The sequence below is a fragment of the Lepisma saccharinum genome, chromosome 20 (assembly GCF_977018435.1).
Source record: "Lepisma saccharinum chromosome 20, izLepSacc3.1, whole genome shotgun sequence".
NCBI lineage: Eukaryota > Metazoa > Arthropoda > Insecta > Zygentoma > Lepismatidae > Lepisma > Lepisma saccharinum.
This window is the reverse complement of record NC_139248.1, coordinates 32849429-32873301: the sequence shown is the minus strand read 5'-3', so window position 1 is coordinate 32873301 and position 23873 is coordinate 32849429. Positions and strand designations below refer to the sequence as shown.

Sequence of the window (23873 nt, the reverse complement as noted above, 5' to 3'; positions counted from 1 at the left end):
ACAAATCACAGCACTATAGCTTGTGTTGTTAGAGAAGCCCTACGTATCTTGTGGCCTACAGAGAATCGAGATGAAAAGTTTTTCCTCCTGCTTAGTGGTAGTGACGCCTATATGATTAAAGCAGGAGAAGTTCTGTCAAGTTTTTATGTGAATACGATCCACGTGACGTGCCTAGCCCATGGTTTACGTCGGTGTCCAGGAGAAATAAGAAACAATTTCAAGTAAGTTCTGTCAAGTAAGTTTTCCTAAAATCACCAAGTCGCATTCAGGCCATTCAAAGAGTTGCTACCAGAAATACCTCTTCCTCCAGAGCCAATCATCACTCGCTGGGGAAGTTGGTTGTCATCTGCACTCTACTACGCTGAATATTATCAGGAAATGAAAAGCGTTGTCGATAAATTTGACAGCAGCGAAGCTGCTCGCATCTCGACGGCGAAGGATGCTCTACATGATAGCTTCTTTTGCATTCATAAAATCCAACTTCGCTGACTCCGTGAGAATCGAACCCGGGTCCCTCGCGTAGCAGTCAGGCCCTAGATAAAATTAATACATACATAAATAAATATAATATAAAAGCATTGATTGTCATTCCGCAAAAAAAGGAAAGAAACTCAATCTATGGCATTCCTACACTCGCATGCGTATCTAAGTCTTCCATTCACATGTGTTGTCTCTTAGCCTTTCCTACAAGTATCATACCTAGGCTTGCCAACATTAAAGAATAAAATTCCAGGAGATTTCTTTACATCCTTCAAGAACTTTAGATTAAAATGTTGTGGAAGACTAATGTCCTGAATATCAGCTGTTACCTGCTTGTAATCTTGCTACTGTGAATACACAATTGGATCAACTTGATCAAAACAACAATTTGTAAGTAAACTAAACAAAATCAACATACATAGACTCTTCTGAAGCCGTAATACGATAACAGAAATCTTCAAAATAAAAACAATATTTTTTATACCAGAACTTGAATGTAAAAATTAGCATTCCAAGTAATAACTGTTGTAACTGAACACACAGGCAACTTCCTGATTCAGATAGCGCCATCTATCCATCCGCAAGAGAGGATTGTTAATCCATCACCCAAATAACCATCCATTCGGTCTTGGTAAACAGTTTTAGGGGAATGTGGTAAACATTTATTGTGTGTTGCAAACGGATAAATAAATCACTGCTCAGTCGCAGGCGTTGGTGCAGGTAGCTCTTAGTGGAAAGCCCCACAACGTCGTCAACGTCTCTACCATCTGCGGGGGCCTCTTTTTTTGTAGTTGGAGAGGGGTACAAGGCTATTTGCACCTTACAGCCTTGCACCGGAGAACCAACATAGCATAAGCAGAATGAAACAGTTCTCGGAATAATTAGTGAGAAATGTCTCAGGCTACTGTAGAAAGTTCGAAACCTGGGTAAACATGGATATTTCTTTTTGCTTCATCCTCATTGTCGCGATTAACCTAGAGGTTTATAAAGCAGTGGCCTATTCTCAAAATTTGATTTAGTTTATCTCAATAATTCTTATTATCTAGATTAATTAGATATATTACGAATAAAACACTGAAGTAAAACAAAAACAGAAGTCTGAGAACTTGAATTTTTAAACCAATTTCAAAATTTTCTCGAAATTTCCCACTATACCTAAAATTGGATATGGATTTCACTTCATATCCGAGACATGGGCGTCAGTTCGTTGGCATAAAACTCAGTAGGTGCAATAAAAATAATCAACTAATAATAATAAAAAAATATTATTTAATTACAAATATATTATTATTATTATTATCCATCACAACTGTTTTTCCAATATTTATCTTTCTTTTACATTTAATAAAATGCATATCTATTCTATTTTGTTATGTACCATCATACACCTCATCCAAGAGTTATTTGAAATTTTTAACCATTTAGTTTGTATTGTATTTCATTTTTTAAATTTTGAAAACTAATGGAACTATTTATTCTTTGATTAAATGGAAGTTATGAAAATACGACATTAATTCTGACCTACGTTATGTCTTGTATTTTATATTTAATTTTTGTATTTAATGCATTTTTCCCCTTGGATTATTCTGTCGAAATACTAATTACCTGAACATTGTCTCTGTTATCGGCTATAAAAATAACAAGTATTGTGTTTTTCTCCTAGTTTGAAAAAATAATGCATTTTTTCAGGGCGCACGAATTGGTTCAGTCCCCTTACCAACGCCAACTTTCAGAGTTGAAGCAAGGCTATTTTTCTTGGGAAAAAATATCATCCACGAACTTTCATTACCAAAGAAAAAGTCCTCTACAATTTAATAGCGTTATGTCTAAATGAATTGTTCAGTTTTAACTTAATATTTGCCAATAGATGGCAGGACTAACATGAGATTAATATCTATAATTCATTAATATAACAATTTTTTTTCTTTTAAACTGTGACAAAACGTTTGTAAAATAATTTTGCGATAAATACATTATACTAAATTCTGTTATGCAATATGTTCAATCATATGTATAAACAAAAAATCAACTGTAAAATATATAGTTTCCTGCAGCCATTCTCTTCAATTAAATTTATAAGAATAGCTACAGAAAACTACATTTATGGATATGTTTTAAAGATAACACAATTTTTGTACAGGTACTTGGGCATCCAGGTCTCGTACCTGATAAAGAAATAAGAATAATGACCATCATGAGCAAACCTTGATAATATCTTTTATATTGTTTTTTCAACATAGATACTTTCAGCGTCCAGATTGTTTTAGAAAAACAGAAAATGCAAGACTATTTCCGCGTTATTTGCACACACCGCTTCTCTGATTAAAAAATTATTTGTTGCAGAAACGAAAGTTAATTAAGAAAATACACACACTACGCATTCAGGCACTCTCTGAATGCTCGCTGGTCGAACACAGTAAGTTGTCGAATTTCGGTTTCGTGACTCAAGTTCCCGGTTCTAGTCTCGGCCTGAGCATGTGTGTTCTTTGAGAGCATCCCTTCATCAATTTCACGTAATCATCACTCATCCTCATCATCGAGATTAGCCAAAAGTGATAGAAAAGCGACGCTGAACAGAATACTTAAATGCTTTATAAAAAGAACAATGTCACGTTATTGCAACATATTAATGCAATCAGCAACACACATGATGGCCAGTTTCTTATCTCTTCATCAGGGAAAATGCTCAATTGGCTCCTGCGGGGAGTCGAACCCCTGATTTCCTGAAGACCAGGCAACAGAGGAGCCGAAACGAGCAGTAAAACTTAACTATCTTAAGATTAAAAGAAAGTATTGTTGTAGTAATATGCAAGTTCCATCTCCACTCTTGTTTTAGTTGTATCACTTGAACTACCTGGAATTTAGAACCTTAATCTAACGGAGAACAACGATTGTCAGCCTGTCAACACATCCCAAAAATGTTTCAAATATTTTACAACTTCTACCAATAATCTGAATTTTTCAAATTGAGATACATTTTTGTCTGACAGCTGCTCCTATGCGAATTGAAGCTCAGAGTAATCTAGCAACCCTTTCTTCACCGTTGCAGTTTGTTATTATTATAGGTACTAAATCACTCCAGCCATCGGCGGCGCCAGAATTGATTACCTAGGGGTGCTGAGGGGTTTCGGAGTGAAATTTTGTGAGTGTGATATTGAATTCATGTTTTAGGCACTAAATCAATTACTAATCAACTTTTAGTAGGCATAATAATATGCCAATGAAACTGAGGAATACCAGCGACTTGCTTACTCTGCTTGATATTAGCACAACATGTTTAGAAATATGAAAGGAACAGATTGTTCAAGGGAGGCCAATGCCATACGTGGGCGACTGGAGGAATTCTTTTTTCAGGGAGAGCCCCTATTTGCCCCCCTTCTGGACGTCCATGATGACATCTGTGTTACATCTTACACTCCAAGAAAGTGGTCATAGAATGTAAAAATTCAAATATACTTTACAGTCCTATTGAACAATGTAATGAAATACAAAACAAAATTCTCCTTGCCCTTAAAAACACACTTTCTGAACCTTTGTAATGCATTTTATGATTGTAATAGGTAGTGTTTCAGGTTTAAAAAAAAGTTTTTATAAAGGGGTGCGGAAGAAAATTAAGGTGTATTTGCCTTAGTGCCCCCTGGCGCCACCCAAGAACCTAACCCACGTGAAGATAGATATTATACCTCACCATACTGTGCACTAAATCCAACGACAACACAATAACACCGACAGACAGAAGACATGGAAATTCGCTCGTGCAGGAATTGAAAAATTATCACGTTTCTTCAGGTAGGTCCATTACACCTATAAAACTTCATTGGCTTACCTAAAAAAGAAGAATACCCTTAAACATGATACTATAAAATCGCCCTACTCATTAGATACCTGAAAGCCGATGCACACAATTTTTACTCACTTAGTTACCATGGAAAGATTTATGTGCGCACGGTATTGTTGCCATTCTTTTACTTAAGCCAATTGTTGCCAGTCATCGGGCAGCTAAGATTTCAAAATCAAAACTGGTGTTAGCAGTGAGGGTTGATGTAACCGAAAAGTAAATGCATCATGTGAAACAAAAAATGCATCATGTAGCTCAGACCAAATGTTAAAGCGCATCATTGAGAAAGATGAAGGAAGGTGCATCAATAACGCAAGAACTGATGCATTAAAGTGCATCTCAACACAAAGAAATAATCATTTACGTCATGTGATGCATTTTGGCGTTACCTTTAATATATACAAGAATGCAACACCTGGATCTTCGTAGAGGCGCGCTCTAGCGTTTATGGTGCATCAATGCTACATTTTATGCATTTAGTGAGGCAATTTTTCAATTCTATGAACTGGAATACGAGAAACTGATCGTCTGATAGGTGCGAGACCCATAGCAAATATCAGGGCCACTATCGGATAAAAAATCATGGATATTCGAGTTTGGACTCTAATTAAAAACTAACCAGTACACCTACGTAAAAACGAGTTACATCAAACTTTAGCTTATTCAATTCTGCGTTAATCTACGGTAGAAGTGCAACACACATGTCTTTGCCTTTGCGCAGATCCCAATTTTCGTTTCGTCTCCCTCTCTCTCAGAATCACGTGTTCTACTCTGCTCGCCAACCTTCGCCATTGTTGCCATATTATCATTCCATTCCTGGACACACTCGCGCAAACATCATTGAAAACAATTGAATAGCGCTCTAGGTCGCTGTTCACAGAGTTCGACAGGGACGATAATGTGGCAATATAGCATGACGTAGTGGTTGCTTCTTTTATACAGTGCATGTTCATTGGCTAGCTAGTAACTAGTGTTGCTAACTGTATTAATGAAGCACTAATTATATCACGGAAGAAGAAAGGCAAAGTGGCGGTGAGTTTTGTAGGATTTGAAGCACCATATTTTTATTTTAAGTATTTGACTGGTTTGACGTTGTGTGCGTGTATTGCGTGTGTGTATGTGAAAGTGTATGTGTTTGGTTAGTGAACATTAAATTCCGTTATGCCTCCAGTATTATTGTTCATATTTCATCACCTTAGAATTGCTCAAACGAAATAACTTATGTGGATGCATGATAATTTCAACTCTCGACTCCGGCACATGTTCTTGTAGAAATTGTATGACGGAAGCTATAATTTTTGCTGCTAATGCGATGCATATTGCTTTCTTTGTTAAAATTAGCATGCTTTGACGGGTGACAAGTTTATAACAAAGGAAAAAGCCGCGCTGCTTATTGTCTCGTGGCAATATATGAACTTCTTATTCTTGGTATTGTTGCGAAAGCCGGCATCGTTTGTAAATGTACAACAAAGGCAGCCGACTGTCACCCATCAAAGAGAGGCAATAATACTGCTTAAGGAGTGTTTGTGGTCCAATTGTTGCGGATTAACATATTTGCAGGTCATTAGTTCTCAAACCAGTGGTAGTGTCAGTCCTGTATCAATCACATATCGTTGCAGTTCCAGTACCAGTGAGGACGGGCTTATTGGGAGTGAACAGTTAAAATGCCACCAGGTCCATTAATGTAATGGAAAAATAGTTTATTTTACTTGTTGTTGTTGTTGAGTTGGTGTTTTAAGTCCACTTTATGCACAGTATGGCTAATCGGGACTGGACCTACAGTTTAAAGTGGAATCCAGTTTATTTTACTTTATTTGAAGTCACATAAATAATGAATCATTATGAAGATGTCTTCTTTGCATCATTTTGGGTAATTTTACGCATGTGTTAGGGCATATTTAGCGACGTTTTAGTTCATATGTATGTACAGTCACGGACACTACTGGGTTGTAACGAATCCATTGAAACTTAATGCCTTACTGTGCATAAAGTGGACTTAAAAACACCAAATCAATCAAGTTATTTTAACGAAAATATGGAGTTAAATATGAACTTAAAATCGTAAAAATTTACCTTTTCAATAATATAAGACACAACACGAGCTCATATAAAATACAGAACGCTTACTTTAACATTAATTGTAAGACAACACAAAATGTGGGGTAAGAATGGGCTGCTTCACTTGGGACTCTCTTCCAACGTATGATGTTCATGCAATAATTAACACATATTATTGTGGCTAAAATGAAATTATATGTGTGAAATACATAATTTTTGATTGACTTTCATTTTCCAGGGTGGAGGGCCACGGCCCCCTCGCCCCCCTCCCTTCCGGACGCCCATGCAACAGTTGTAAATTAACAGGAATTTCAAGTGTTTTACAATAGCAAAAGCAAATAGTTGGGAGGTGTAAAATTGAAAAAAAATATTTTTATTCGGATGATAGAAAACTTGTAATTAACGCAATTGGAGGGTACAAAAATGTCGTAAACTTTCGTTTGTTTAACGTCGGTTCGGACAGTTATTCGCAACAAATTCACACAACTCCTTCGGTTATACGGGGCATGCATGGGCATCCGGAAGGGAGGGGGCAAGGAGGGCCACGGCCGCCCCTGGAAAATGAATGTGTACCTAAAAATTATATATTTCACACATAATTTCATTTGCCACAGTAATTTATGTTAATTATTATAAATTCGTTGGAGAAACATGATAATTTCAGACTGAAATAGTGTTTTTTTTAGGGGCATCACTATTTTGCAGGAATATATGAGTCCTTTGTCCCCCCCGGGAAAAATTACCTTGCTTGCCCCTCCCTGGAAAAAATCCTGCGGACGTCCGTGGAGACATTTAGTTATTGCGCGAACATAGAGTATATGTTTAGAAATGTTCTGAAATATGGAAACAATATGTAAAAATTACTAAAATATTAAAATATGAGCCAAAACCTAATATGTGTACAAATATGGAAAATGAAAACTAAATTTTTGGAGTCTATTCTATCTTTCTCAATATTTCAATATTCCACATTCAAATTTTTTTGTAAACATGGTCAAGTGGTAAAAAAGGCTCCACTGCCTTAACTTCGCCATGCAAAAGAAGAGGAAATAATATAAATAACTATGTATTTGCATATAAATCCGCTCCCTGCTAATGAGTAAGGCTAACCAGAGGGTATGCGGCCTATACCTCCATATACCTTAGACCACAGCCCTGATCATAGGAGGAGTTTCGTCAGTCTATTAAGTGGGAGGCTAAATGGGGCTAAAATTATTCATGCTTTTACCCATACGAAAATCATTTCGTGCATCACTCTGAAGTAACCGGTGATCCCTGTTGGAATTTTGTTGATATCTTTTATGAAAGGAAAAAATACACTATTATAGATGGTTGCAAATTTATAAAATAACAAATGTCTTCTTTAAAATAAAAGAACCATAATTTAATATGCTGTATTATTAATAGGTAGACCTACATTCATGGTAATGAACAAATTACATTGCTGAAATTCATTTAAAAGTACCAGGTCATGAAATCTGCCTTACGCCTTGTAAATCTAACCATGAACTTACCTTGCGTCGCATTCTGCATCAAACATAATATGAACTTCTTTCCTTAAATGTGACTGACACGTCACAAGAGTGACATCTGATGAATTTTCTAGTTTTTTGTGCAGTTTTTCTCGCCTTAATTATTTTGTGCTCATGCATTAGGGCGGGGGCTAATGTCCGGTTCTGGTGGGGCTTAGCACTCCCTAGCCCCTATCTAACTACGTCTATGGTCCTGATAAGCATAAACCGTCGAACTAACCCCAATTTCCTCACAATGGTGGGTGGTTACCGGTCCCATACACAGTCTGAAACCTCAGGAGAAAAGTCGTTACTCTTCTCCCCACGAGACTCAAACCGTAGCCCGAGCCCCACGAGGTTCGGTGCGAGACTTGTATAAGAAAATAAAACTGAAATATTAAGTCCCTACCAATTGGCGAACGTTCAATAGGAACCCACGTGTGACTTTAATCTGGTTTGTAAGCTTAGGCACAAGGTGCTTCAAGTCAAGTTATCCTGTTGATAGAGAAACCTTTTAAAAATATGACCAAATGGACAGAAACCAAAGTAAGAAGCGTGGAGGAGGGGAAAAAAAGTTGTGGTTGCTGAAAGAATTGGCTGAGAGAAGCTAACGAAGTTTATTAAGGATCTGCTCTTTTCAAGAAAGCATCAAATGGACGATGCTGTCCCAGACAGCAAGCAAAATGGAATATCTCGGTACAACGAAGCCTTAGCTTTGTCTCAGAAATGTAGGATGCTAAGATAATCTTACTGAAACTAAGTAATAGGTATGTTTCAATAATTTCAATGCAGAACAGATCCACCCACATTCTCATGATGAACTTACATGATATGGGCAGGGTTGTTAAAGGTCCAGGAATGTTAAATAAATTCAGTTCCGGTCCACGAGAGAAAATCAGACAAGCGTAAATGGGTTCTGGACCGTAAAGAACCTTTTTATCTGTAAAGTATTTCAATTCTGTCCGGGAACCTTTTTTTCGGATCAATTTAAATACTGTCCAGGAACCTTTTTTTTAAGGAAACAATACGCAACTTGGACAGAATTTAAATTGTGCGGAACCCAATAAAACACATTAGAATGTATGGGTTCGTCGACCTTTAAAAACTCTGGATATGGGCTTGACATAGGATTATTTGGTAAATTTGCTGACGTAACTGATTTTTCAGAAATGTGATTCAGTGCCAGAGAGGACATAATGACCTGTTGTCAGGGAAACTCTCTTTTCCCCATCTTCCCAACTTTTAAGCCTTTAGGATTCAGATTCTTAAGATATTTTGTTTATTCATAGTATCTATCAAGGGGACGAAAACTGCCAAATTTCAGATTATTTGGGCTCATAGTTTTTGTTATTGACTTTCGAAAAAGCAAAAATCCTAAAATTTGATGACATTTTGAAATCTTTAAACACCTGTAGATCAAAAACTATTTGACCTAGATATCTCAAATTGGCGTCATTCTCTTCTGTTTTTAATTAGCTTTAATTTGATATGCAACGTGACTGTGTTCCTTGAAGTTTGTAATTTTTCATAAACTTGAAAAAAGTTATTTTGAAAATCTCAAGCACCCCCTTTATTTTTTTTAAAAAAAATATGTATTTTGAAGACATCAACTGACTATTTGTATATGTATTTATGTGTCAATTGAAGGGAGGATGAGGGAGAATTCCCCTTCTGATAGCCAATTTTTACTCTGGGGGAAGGGGAAAACTATGTAATTTATAATATCCCGATGCTTCAAGAGTTCTTATTGGAATTTCCCTCGTGTTTTTTTTTATATATATATCTATATATATAAGTAAAATACTTGAACTCCCTAAACTTGCAAACTGTATATGGAGCTCCCAGGAGATTACGGGGTCCTGTGAGGCTTGATTCACATTACGCTCAAGCAACACTCAGGTCACTGTCCCCTCAGGCTTCGCTCACGGTCAGGGGGTATCCACACTAGCGGTCAAGCTTCGCTCCGGTCAAGGTACGATCAACGTGAGTCTGGTGTTGGTTTCTTCACAGAGTGCACAGATTTTTCTGTATAAAAGGCCTGCTGATTGTGCTAAGTATGTACAATGTTGAAGAGATGTTCAACGACGAACTTGTCTGTTACAGCACTGGCATTAATCAGAAGAAAACGGGGATTGATTGTTATATTCGCTTTTCTGCCAGTCTTTGGCTAATTGCTAGGATGAGGATGCGTTGTGATATGACGACATGGATGAAGGGACTTCACAAAACATCCATGCCTAGGCCGAGATTCGACTTCGGGGTAACTGGCGTCGTAGCGCGCTGTGCTAACCACTCGGCCACGGAGGTCGGCTATTAAAATATAATACTGTTTATTGATATACTTTCGGTTTGAAATTGGCAAACGTTTATTTGCAGCTACAATGTGCAAACTGTTAATGTCAACAGTAGTAAACACTACTTTGTCGGTCTAGATTTGGCATGAACATTTTCGGGCTCATTGTTTATTATCGACATGTGACAGATGAACACCAGGTTCTAAGCCTAGTTTTAAGGACCCGATTGTTACGCACATCGTGTGAAAAGTCGTCTTCCTCGACTAAAAAAAATAATGATTTTGTTTAGTTTTCTTAAACGAAGAACAAGTTCGTTGTTAATCTTGATTTGGTGCTAGATATCAAGAATGATTTTGTTCCCTTGGCAGAGGGTTGACCAACATCTCCTTTCCCTTTGCAGACACACACACACAAATGACAAATTTTGTTGTCCGGAAAAAATATGACCGTCAACAGGTTAGTTTTTTGATTTAAGGATTTCAATTCATGCAAAAAAGGACATCACAACTTGTGCTCATGGATCATATTTGTGGTTAGTCACCTATTGAATTTTTTCATTGGGTATAATTGTAATTTGGTTGTTTCGGTCTGTTTTTTTTTTCTTAAATTTCTTTCACTTGGGTTCATGAAATCCCATATTTGACCGATGTTCTACGTATTTTGGTTATTTTGGGATTTTTTTTTGCTTTTCAATCCATTTTATCTACACTCGCCTTTCTCTGTGTATCAATAGGTCTTTGACTTCTACCCGCTCATCTTTCATTCACAAAACTGGGTTACGTATCCTCTACAACGGGCTGAAGACTGCTACTGAACCGTGGGTTGAACGATACATACGTTCACAACAACGAGAAGCTTCGGCAAAGTCAAGCTCCGCCCCGTCGAGTCAAATATTCTTCACACCTGATCGTGACCGAAGTGCAAGCTGAGCGTGATCGAAGCGAACCTTGACCGGACCGCTAGGTGTGAATGATTGTATTAAAAAATAATTCAACAAAATTTGACCGCACCGTGATCTGAGGGTGATCTGAGCGTTACTTGAGTGTACATGTGAATCAAGCTTAACACTGACACCCCACTCATACGGTTATGTGCCTGTGTTAATTACGGTGAATCCATGGATCCTCAGAAAATGTTACTCCTCCTTAGACACAACCATAGGCACCGACTCCATGGGGCTTGGGGGAGCTCGAGCCCCCCCGCCCTTAATGTTAACGATGTGGGGGCAGAGCCCCCCCAAGTAATTTTTCTTAAGAGGATCTAATGTATTTTTTGCTTCTCTTGTGAAGTTTACTCTGAAATGTGCCACATGAACTTAACTTTAAATACACATTTGAAATGTTATAGACCATCAACTTTGGAGGCTGAGACCGCTAAAGCATCAACTTTGGGGGGCAATGACCAGAGACAGCAAGACACATGACTTATTACTATATACTAAGTATATAATTATGAGTATTGTTAACATTTTTACTAAAAAGAGTTTCAAAAGATGTGCATGAACTAGGAGAGTGGATGGGACGTTCGGGCTACAAATGGCTGTAACATGACATTCAGAACGAGATCATTGATATATTAGGGAGATCTGTTTTGCTCTCAGTGGTAGCAGATATTAAGTGTCGGGAGTGACTAATTCATTAATTTATTTCAGTCATCAGAGCCCCCCAATAATTTTGACAAGTCTGCGCCCCTGGACACAACCTCTAATTATACCTGATAACATCACAGAGATCCTCTGAATATAAACTTTTAGCCAAAGTACAGGGTGTCAGGATTGTAACTGTCAGGTTTTAAATAGTTATTACATTTCAACAAACCTACCTTTTTGTTAACTAAGCATTGCAAATTCAATAGTACATTTGTGAGTTTGGTTCAGCAAATTTTAGTACATGTACTTGTATCGCTCAAACAAAAATGGCGCCGGTACAGAAAGAAGCACAATGTGTGTATGTGGTAGTATGCAGAGACAAAAAGTGTTGTGCAAGTGCAATGAAACTCTCGCCGTGTGTTCCACAAGGATCCTCCGTCACGTAACACCATAAAGACATGGAGGGAACGCTTTTTATCGATAGGGAATGTGGTGAAACGTCACAGTGGCGGTAAACCACAAGTGTCACATATCAATCTATCAATGAACTATCAATCGTATCAGGATTGGGAACAAAGTTGCCTTTCGGGAAATTTGCCACCTTGAACAGTTGGGACATTTTGAGTAGTTGTATATTAAAAGTGCTAAAATATTGAACTTTTCTGTTTAGAATTTCTTGGAAATGACCATTTTACACCAGCAATAGCAATCACTTTATGGGGAAATATTGTGAAGAATTTGAGATTATCAGAGTCAAGATATCGTGAAAATTGCCTGTCCAGAAAATTTCTTGATTTAGTCTAAATAAAATTGCTATTATTACTAAAAGATAAACATTATTGATGGTGAGGTGAAAATTGTCAGTGAATTTGACTTTGTATTATTTTGTTAAAGCGTTTGTGATAAATTCAAGAGTGAAGTTCTTGAACACCACTATAAATACCAACGACAGCAAGTAGTGGGAAAGGCGATATTATAAACTCGAGAAATGAGGAGGTGTTTTGACTGAATAGAAATATTTAAAACTAAGGCAAAATGTCTATAAAATTTCATTGTTACTGTGTAAAACCTATGATTTTTTTAAAAAAAAGCTTCCGAGAAAAGAGGACCCTCTCAAATTGATGTGGCTAAACTTGAATTTGCCAAAATTATTGTTTATAAATTTGTTAAAAATATGGCTTTTCTCGATATTGTTTTAACCACACTTAAAACTAAGCTAAGATGCTCTTATGAGTTTTTTGATTATAGTGTCTAACTCAAGATTTCCCGTAAAAAGTATAACTCCTCGGGAATTTCCCGTAAAAAGTATAATTCCACGGGAATTTCCCGTAAAAAGTATAATTCCACGGGAATTTCCCGTAAAAACAAAATTCTCGGGAATTTCCCGTTTTTCTTTTCTTCTCAGACCGAGTTTAGCTACATCTATAAAAAGCTGGATCTAACTATAATAGTTAATATTGTGAGAATTGTTGAAGAGTACAGACGTGTTGTTCCAGTGCTCCTCATATTATAGTTCTGTTTGGTTTGATATACTAAATTTCTTATTATTTATATTAAACATATATCTTATATATTGAACAAGGATCTTATATTTTATATAAAAGAGTCTGATATTTGTTACATCTAGTTGTAATTAGTTTATATTTAGAGTTTTGACCTGCTGCTGTTGCAATCTGTTTCTGTGTGTTATATAAGATCAATACGCATTAGGTCACTGCCACCGACATGCATGTTTGTGCATGCAATTGAGAAAGGTTAGTGTTTCAGTAGGTCGCTGCTTTTCTGTCGATCCATACTTATTCCACCTTCGTGCATGTAAGCTATATTGGCATTACAATTTGTCTTAGTTTTATTAAGTATAAAATTTTGATTTGAAACCCGAGAAATTTGATATAATAAACCGAGGATAAAAATTAATAATATTAACATATTAAATATATACAATAATTATATAAAGTACACTCCTGAACCCAATTCATATTATATATTAAATATAGAGATTTAATTTGAACCCCAAGAAATTTTATAACTAATAACAAAAATGCCAAATCAAAAATATTGTAATCAATGCAATAAAAATATATCTAGCCATAATTGGACTAGACACCAAAAGAATTGTGATCCAGGCAAATATAGAACTCCCACAAAAATTTGTCCAAAATGCCATAGAAAATATAGTCTGGAATATTTCTTATATAAACATAAAAATAATTGTTCTGCACAGTTTCCTATTTTATCACATCCATCTACATCTTCATCTGGTCTAAAAAGAAAACTTGAAACCCCTATTAATTATAAACCAGCAAAGCAGGCACGCTATGCATCTATTCATAGTAGTTTTAATAGTCAACTAAGTGATTACCGTTTTATATCAGAGCCAAAATGTGATATTGAGAATTTTTTGAATAATATAAATTCTGATGTGCAGGATATTCTAAATAAGCAAAATAACTCTTATAAATTATCTTTCAAATTATTTACACAATATAAGAAAGCAAATGGAACAAAATTTACACACCCCCACATAACAGAAACTGTAGTTATATATTCAAATACCAATTTAAACAAAATAATAAGTAGTTTGATAGAGCAATTAATTATTAAACACACTGAATTTGCGGCAAAAGAATCTGGATGGAGTTTATGTGGAAGTCCACACAAGTTATATATTAATATTTCTAAATTTAACCCACTACAAGGTTCGACATATGTGCCATTACCTGCCAATATTAAAAATAAAAGAGCCGTGGTTAACATGGAAAATAATGATCAGAAATGCTTTTTGTGGTGTATTTTAGCTGCTTTGTATCCAGTTTTAAGGAATCCACAAAGAATAAGTTATTATAAAAAATATGAACACGATTTTGATAACGCAATGGAGGGCTTAGAATATCCAATGTATGTTCAGAATATTGATAAATTTGAAAAAAAGGCCAGAGATATCAATGGTAGACCATTATCTATTAATGTATTTATTTGTTCTACTGGTCGTGGCAATTGCCTGATAGAACCTCTCAGAATTAGTACACTTGATGATGAATCTGCTATTCCGATTGATTTACTCTTAATTGAGGGGGATGGCACATATCATTACACTTTGATACATAATCTTGAAGCTTTAGTAAGAAAACAAGTAAATAAATCTAATACAATATTTAAGTTGTGCCGAAGATGTTTAACTGTATTTGATGGTAAAAAATTAGTAAATGGGGTTCGTGAACGTAACACAGAAATTGCTAAAAACAAGTTAGTTGAACATTTAAAATATTGTGGGAATCATAAACCAGTTCATATGGTAATGCCTATGCCAAGTGAAAATGCCAATTTTAAAAAAATTGAAGCCTTGTTGGAACACCCAGCATATATAGTTTGTGATTTTGAGTCAAACCTCAAACCTCTTGCATTCTGCAGTGCAGATCCTGATGAATCTTCAATTACATCATATCAATTACATGAACCTTCTAGTTTTTGTTATATAATTATACGGGATGGTGTTGCTAGTGAACCACAATTATACATGGGACCAAATGCTATCAAAGAATTTGCACATAGAATAGAAAATGAGTGCCATGACATAGCATCTAATATTTTATTAAAATCAAGACCTATGATGCCTTTAACAGAAGAACAATTTGAAAATTTCAATAATGCAGAAAAATGCCCGGTATGTGATTTTAAATTTTCAAATACAAATATCAAGGTGAAACACCATTCCCATACAAGTGGTAAATTTTTAATGGCACTGTGTAATAATTGTAATATTAAGATCCAGAGACCAAAATTTGTCCCGATATTTTGCCATGGTGCATCTAATTATGATTTTCATCACTTGATCAGGTACGAGGGGTTTGACAAGCAGAATTTAAATATTTTAGCAGAAAATGATGAGAAATATATATCTATTAGCAAGATAATTAAAATTAATAGTGTTTCCATTCACTTAAGATTTCTTGATTCATATAGAATTTTGTCGGCTAGCTTGGCTACTCTGCCCAGTCAATTATCAGATGATCAATTTAAAATTACTTGTGATATGTTTCCAAATCAGGACTTGAAATTAATTAGGCGAAAAGGTGTATACCCATATGATTATGTTACTGATTTTTCTAAATTTGATGAGTGTTCTCTGCCACCACAAAAAGCATTTTATAGTAAACTCAGGGCATCCGAAATTACTGATGAAGATTATCACCATGCCAAGTTGATGTGGGACAACTTAAAATGCCAGACATTTGGTGATTATCATAAAGCATATTTAAAACTTGATGTCACTCTTTTAGCCGATATACTTCAGGCATTTAGAAAATCTTCCATGAAAAATTATAAACTAGATCCAATTTATTTTTATAGTGCCCCAGGTCTAGCATGGTCTGCAATGTTTTTTAAAACTAAAATACAATTAAATTTAATCCAAGATCAAGATATGTATCTATTTATGGAACAGTGTATAAGAGGAGGGATGGTGCAATGCTCTCAGAGATATGCCAGGGCTAATAACAAATATATTTCTAATTATGATCCAGAATTGACATCAAATTATATACTTTATGTGGATGCCAATAATTTGTATGGTCACGCTATGATGGATAAATTGCCATATGCAGGACTTGAGTGGGTTGAAAATTTTAATATTGGGGATCTTCAGGATTTTGATGACAGTCACTATGGTCTATTCTTAGAAGTTGATCTGATAATTCCTGAAAATTTACACAATAAGTTTTCTGATCTGCCCCCAATTCCTGAGGTTAAGTGTTCACCTAATTCTAAACAAAAGAAATTGATGATGACTTTGGAATCAAAACAGGATTATGTAATATATTACAAAAACCTTCAGTTTTTGATGCATCATGGTGTTAAAGTAATTAAGGTTGGGAAAGTTTTGAGGTTCAGGCACTCAAGATGGTTAAAACCATATATTGATACGAACACCGAGCTTCGAACATCTGCAGTAAGCCAATTTGATAAAACTTTGTTTAAATTAATGGTAAATTCAGTATATGGCAAAACAATAGAAAATGTTAGAAAGCATAGTGATGTTAAATTAGTTACCGACCCCAGCCGGAGCAAAAAATTAGTGGCAAAGCCGAATTTTAATTATAGAAGAATTTATGATGAGAATATGGCACTTTTTAATATGAAGAAAACAAAAATTAAGTTTGATAAACCTATTTATGTAGGGGCGGTGATATTAGAATTGGCAAAATTACATATGTTAAAACTTTATTATGATGTGTTGAAACTTTTTTATGGTAATAGTATAAAATTAATGTATATGGATACAGATAGTTTTATTCTTGATATTCAAACAGAAGATGTTTATAAAGATATATCACATCCTGAATTAATTAAATATTTTGATACCAGTGAACATTCAAAAATTCAACCCCACAACAAAAAGGTGCCTGGCAAGTTAAAAGATGAGACACTTGGTGATGTTATTGTAGGATTTGCTGGGTTAAGGGCCAACATGTATAGTTTTAAAACATGTAGTGGTGGTGTTACTAAAAAAGCCAAGGGCGTTGGTAGAGTAATTGTAGATAAAGAACTTGAATTTAAAGATTATGAAGATTGTCTTAAATCAGATAGGTTAATTAGAACATCCGAATGTAGAATCCAGAGTGTGGATCATTTGTTGACCACAAATATTGTAAGAAAAGTGGCTCTGGACCCACATGACGATAAGAGATGTATTTTATCATGTGGCATTAATATTTCCAACAACCCTAGGTGATCCTGAAAACTTTACCCCTGCAAATCCACTAGTAACCCCTGTACACATTCAACCAGAATGATACTTTCTATTTGCATATGCCATTCTACGATCAATTCCAAATAAACTTGGAGGGGTGGTAGCACTAGTATTATCTATTATAATTCTATTTATTATACCAATACATCATAAAAGAAATTTTCGTGGGCTACAATTTTACCCCTTAAATCAAGTATTATTTTGATTAATATTTGCAACCTTTATTTTATTGACCTGAATTGGGGCCCGACCCGTAGAAACTCCATATATTACTACTGGGCAAATATTAACAATTATATATTTTATATATTTCATTATATCCCCGGCAACCCTACTATTATGAGATAAAATTTTAAAAAAAATGACTTCTTGACTGAAATTTTAAGTGTATGTCTTGAAAACATAAAATAGAATGTAAATATTCTAGAAGTCTTCACATTCTAATTATTATGCAACTAAATATAAATTGATACAACCAAGCCCCTAAAACCAACAACAAAAAAAAATAATTCAAAGAAACCGGAAGAAAACTCCTTCAAGCTAAATATATAAGTTTATCATAACGAAATCGTGGTAGTGTACCTCGAACCCAAATATAAATAAATCCTAAAAAAATAACCCTTAAATAAAAAAAATAAGAAAAATGGTATCCCCCCAACAATAAAATTTATGAAATTATTACTTAGTACCCCACAATTAAAAAAATTACAGCAATCTAGAAAAAAATCACATATAGGTGGATTCATATTTAGTATCCCAGCTATTTTAGCAGCATTGGGGGCCGTGGGGAGCTTGGCTGGGGGATCGGCTGCCATAGCAAAAACAGTAATAGATGCCAAGAAGAATAAGGCAGAATTAGATGAACAAAAGCGCCATAATTTGGCTATGGAAAAACAAGGCAAAGGTGTTAAGAAAGTTATGAATAAGTTAAAAAAAAACAAGAGCCGCTTACCAACCAAGATATTGAAGCTTTAATCAAACCACTGGGCATCAAAAATTTTAGAGGAGTATACATGTCCGATTCTTTACCAGAACAACCACTCAAAAAAGAGTGTGGCATAGTTAATTTGGATAAGTTCAAAAATCAGGGCACTCACTGGATTTGTTATCTTAAATATTTAAACAATGAGGCATTTGTGTTTGATTCATTTGGAGGTGTTCCTGAGAATTTAGTAAAATATCTAAAATCAACTAATCTTTATTATAATAATACCCGTATTCAAAATTTCAAAGATATTAATTGTGGACATCTGTGTTTATCTGTTCTTAAACATCTATCTCAAATAAATAAACCATCAATTGAAAATTTTCAAAAAGCCTTGTGGTATCTAAAACATCATGGGGGTATTCCATCTTACCAGCCAAAATTCAATATTGAAACTCAAACTACATGATGATATAGTATATCCCAAAACAATAGCTCTCAGAGCATTCTATGGCATGTACTTGATCCCTAATATTACACACCACAACAACAAAATTGCAGTTGCTGACCAAAAAATTGTGATCACTCCAGGCCAGTATAATTTGTCTACTCTAAATGCTCAGTTACCCAGAGGTATATTGTTAACTCAAAATTCTGTCACTCAAAGAGTAGAAATTGTGTCTGCTACAGAAAAAGTAGATCTGGGTACTATAGGAGAGTTATTGGGATTCGAGAACAACACAAAACTTGAACCAGCCATTAAACACACTGCTATTAATATACCTAAATTCCTAGCCATAGAAACTCTAAATATTCACTGTAATGTGGCCGAGGGTATGATCACCAAATCAAATGGCATAGGCACTCACAAACAAACTGGCATCATTGCAACATTCAAACCTAATTCTGAATTTATGGAGCCCATCATCTACACTCCATCCCCAACATTATATTTTCCTGTGTGCCATAATAGAATAGATAACATTGAATTGATGGTCACTAATGAAAAAGAAGAATTAGTTGATTTTGCTGGAGCCACAACAACCGCTATCATAGAAATTAATATTTAAATAAAAATACATACAAAAAATAAATAAATAAATAAATAAAATGGAAAATATTGAGAGTTATGAGTTACAATCATTCCCTCCAAACCGGAGGACCTTTGCAAATTTAAATCAACCCAACACAGAGATTGAGGTTGATCTTGATGTAGGAGATGGATTTATACACCCTCACAGAGCAGACCTATATATTAAATTTGATGTTGTAAAACTCGATGGTACAGATTATCCGGCTAACTCAAATATAAGATTGGTAGACAATTTTGTGCCACATTTGTTCTCTGAAATTGAGATTAGAAAGCATGGTGTTGTTATAAACAGAGTAGATTATCCTGGTATTACTTCCACAGCATTGGCCACACTAAAATTATCCAAGACCGAGGCCTCATACTACAAAATAGGTGGATTTGAAGCTGGTGATAAAATAATATCTAAGAGTCACACAGTACTGTTTCCTATGCGCTTGTTGCCTGGATTCTTCTCAGATTACAAAGATATTATGTGGAAGGGTGGTTTAAGAATTACATTTAGAAGATCTGCCAATGATAATAATGCTTTGATGAGGTATAGTACATTAAATTCTACTGGGGCAGCGTTGCCTAATACCTTACCTGATGAAGGCAAATGCCTTATTCAGACTATGGAGCTAAGAATTCCAGTATGCTCTTAAATACAAAGCAGATATTCTAAAAAATCCACAGGTTCCTTTACAATTTTATACATATCAATGTGTACAGAAGCCCGCCACTGGTACCTATTATGAGTTTGATGCTACAAATTCATTCTCCAGTATACAATATGACATGCCAGATTTTGTGGTGGTACTGTTTCAGACTGGAAGACACAATAATCAAGAAAAAAATTCAAGTAAATTTGATAACTGCAACATCAAAAACATATATCTTAAAAATGGCAGAAATGAGGTGTTCCCCAGAGAAAGTTATAATTTAAACATGTCCAAGGATGATTTCCTCAAATTATATGAGGCATTTTCAGCTTACAAAAGGGTCACAATTGGGAATACTGACATGTATTACTCACCAGATGAATTCAAAGCACAGAGACCTATGTTTGTTATCAACACCTCAAAAAGAAAACAAGTTGTGGTTAATGACAGGACAAATATTAAAATTATCTGTGAATTCCATGAAACACTTCCTGATGATACCATATGTAGTGTTATTCTTATAGGTGAAAAATCATATGTTTATGATGTAAGAAATGAAAGAGTCACAGAGCAATTCTAGAAGACTTTTGCATATTATATTGTCTTAGTATTAGATAAACAAGTTGGACCTGGTATCCAATTAAAATATTCAAGTTATCATATTAATACTTTAAACTTAAACTAGAAATAATTAGAAATAAACCAGAAATAAATATATATAAATATGGGTATATGTGTAGATAGGTATGTGTATGTGTGGGTATGTGTAGGTGTGTGTAGGTGGGTATGCGTGGGTGTATGTAGGTGTGGCAGTGTGTGAGCATCTTATCTTAGTTTTAAGTGTGGTTAAAACAATATCGAGAAAAGCCATATTTTTAACAAATTTATAAACAATAATTTTGGCAAATTCAAGTTTAGCCACATCAATTTGAGAGGGTCCTCTTTTCTCGGAAGCTTTTTTTTTAAAAAATCATAGGTTTTAAACAGTAACAATGAAATTTTATAGACATTTTGCCTTAGTTTTAAATATTTCTATTCAGTCAAAACACCTCCTTATTTCTCGAGTTTATAATATGGCCTTTCCCACTACTACAGCATGTATTAAAAATTTGTCCCCTCTAGGATTAACTTTGCCCTGGTACTAAGAATACCTGTCTACGGGCCTGGATATACAGGGCACAATTCAAACTTGAAAATATGTGTACAGGGTGGGTGAGAGATAACTAGGCATTGAAACTTTGTTGAAGTTTTTGTAATATTTTAGCAATATCAATGAAATTTTCTGTACATATACATGATGGAATAGTATTACATATGTGCCACCTCAGAATTCAATGTAGACACCGGCGGCATCCACCAGCTTCCTCCATCGAACGGGGATGGAATCTATGGTCTTCTGTAAGAATCCCGATTCCGTGCCTCCAATTGTTCCACAGTGCGGGGTTTTGTCTTATACACTTCCTCCTTTGCCCATCCCCATAGGCAAAAGTCAGAGGGCGTGAGGTCTGGATTCTGGCAGGACATTCGTGAGGTTCTCGTCGTCCCAGCCAACGTCCCTTGCGGTGAGTGCAAAGTGTGGCGGCGAGCCATCTTGCATGAAAACAAACTCACCAATGTTTCTCCAGCGAGATACAATGGGCCAAACATACCCTTGTAGCATTTTCACTCATTTTGTGAAATTCCTATTCACATGTATAATGCTATTCCATAATGCATATGTACAAAAAGTTTAATTAAGATTGCGTAAATTTTCAATGCCTAGGCACTTCTCACATACCCTGCAGATCAGCTATGGGTCCGTGTTAAAATGCAGAAAACTTATGGAAACCTATATGCAGAAATCTATTCGATGAAAAAACAAATACAAATTAAGGTTATGATATGGCTTTCGTACTTTCAACAGCGAGCATAATTGAGACCATGGACATCCGTAAGGGAGGGCAAGGGGGGCCACGCCTCCCCCCTTGGAAAATGAATGTACACCTTAAAAGTATATAATTCACTCAAAATTTCATTTCAGTCACAATAATTTATGTTTATTATTATTAGTTCGTTGAAGGAACTTGATAATTTCAGAATGAAACAGTGTTTTTTGAGGGGCCATCACTATTATGGAGGAAAATATGCCCACTTTGCCCCCCGCCCCTGGAAAACAAATTACCTTGCTTGACCCTCACTGGAAAAAAATCTTGCGGACGTCCATGATTGAGACACTAATTTTTCTTATTCTTCCAGGGTTTGAAGATCCGGAAGCAACGCAGCACAGGAGACCTTGAGAAGCGGGGGACTTCGGCCAGCATTCGCTCCACAGGAAGCAGTGCATCATGGGTGAGCACGGAGTCATCACAGTCGGCCGTGATGGGAGGATCTATACACACAGACTCAAACGCCTCCTTCGTCGTTGAGGTAGGTGAGGGCCAGGCCCGTACCCCCCACCCAACCCCCCTTTCGAACCATGATTTTTTTTAAATGTGAACCTATAAAAACCAATGAAAATAACATATTCCGGTTATCTCTGGAGCAAGCGAACGAAAAAAAGGTATATGCTAGTGCTTGGCGATATACCGTCCACCGGTTCCCGTGGCGGAGTGGTTACCACATCGCGCTACCATGCCATGTCCTGGGTTCGAATCCCGGCCTGGGGATGGATGTTTGTGAGTGTCATATTGTGTATTGGAAACATATCGTCCAGGCGATATCAACAAGACGATATATCGTCACGATATTCTGGCGATATATCGTCACGATATTTGGCGATATATATCGTGTTGGCGATATATCGTTACGATATTTTAGCGATATATATCGTGGGGACCATATATCACCGATATCACGATACGGGAAAATTTATCGTATCGTCTGTGACGATATTTTCTTGACGATATATCGCGATATCAAATTTCCGACATCGTCCAGCTCTAGTCTGCGCAAATAGTGACGCGAGACGGCTCCACCAGTGAACACGTGAGAGGGAACGAGATTGCATGGAAGGGCGAAAGCGACTGCAGCCTTCGATGCAGCGTGTACTGCTTCGCTCGACCCACTCGATTTCCTCCCCTTCTCTGCCGCTACCCGCGGCCTTGCTCCGCAGATTCCGGGGATAGAGTATAGGCAATTTTTCAGATTTTTCAAGTTTTTTGTTTTGCCCTTGCATAAACGAATGGGTTGTTTCTGTTGAGAGGCAGGATCCAAAAGCCTTTAGTCTGCAATATTTAGTAATTTTAGTTTTATAACCATTGATGCAAGGCTACCAGACCTCCCGATTTAGTCAGGACAACTCATTCCTCTTAATCCCTGTCCCGACATTTTTCGGACTGCAGTCGTGATGTGAAGATACCCCATTTTTTGGTTTAACTCACATTCATGCATGTTCCTCATTATAGTTCTATATTATCGTTGTTAATACGTATCATTTAATTTACAAATATATTATTTTGTAAACATGTTTGTTAAATGTTATTGGTATAATACCATTGTTAACTTGTGAGAATTGAATGTAAACAATAACCTCCAAGCTGTAAGTGACTGTATTGCTGTTTGTCGTGTCGAAGAAGGATCTATCAATGAGTTGAATCGCTTTCCCTTTATTTTGGACTATTGCAACTCTCCAATTTAATCTACATGCAATTTACTATAACGTTGGTAGTTACATCCAGGTTGCAAAATCGTATAAATAAATGGAGTAAGAGTGGATAAAAT

At 35.8% G+C, this 23873-nt stretch overlaps 1 protein-coding gene across 3 annotated transcripts in view; it reads left to right on the top strand.

The window, feature by feature from the left end:
- Nucleotides 1-23873, top strand: part of jp (junctophilin) — a 397633-nt gene that overhangs the window by 302820 nt on the left and 70940 nt on the right. For all 3 annotated transcript variants that reach the window (XM_083142319.1, XM_083142318.1, XM_083142320.1), the window contains exon 4: nt 22410-22580. In XM_083142319.1, coding sequence (XP_082998445.1) covers nt 22410-22580 — 171 coding nt within the window. The remainder of the gene's footprint in view (nt 1-22409; nt 22581-23873) is intronic.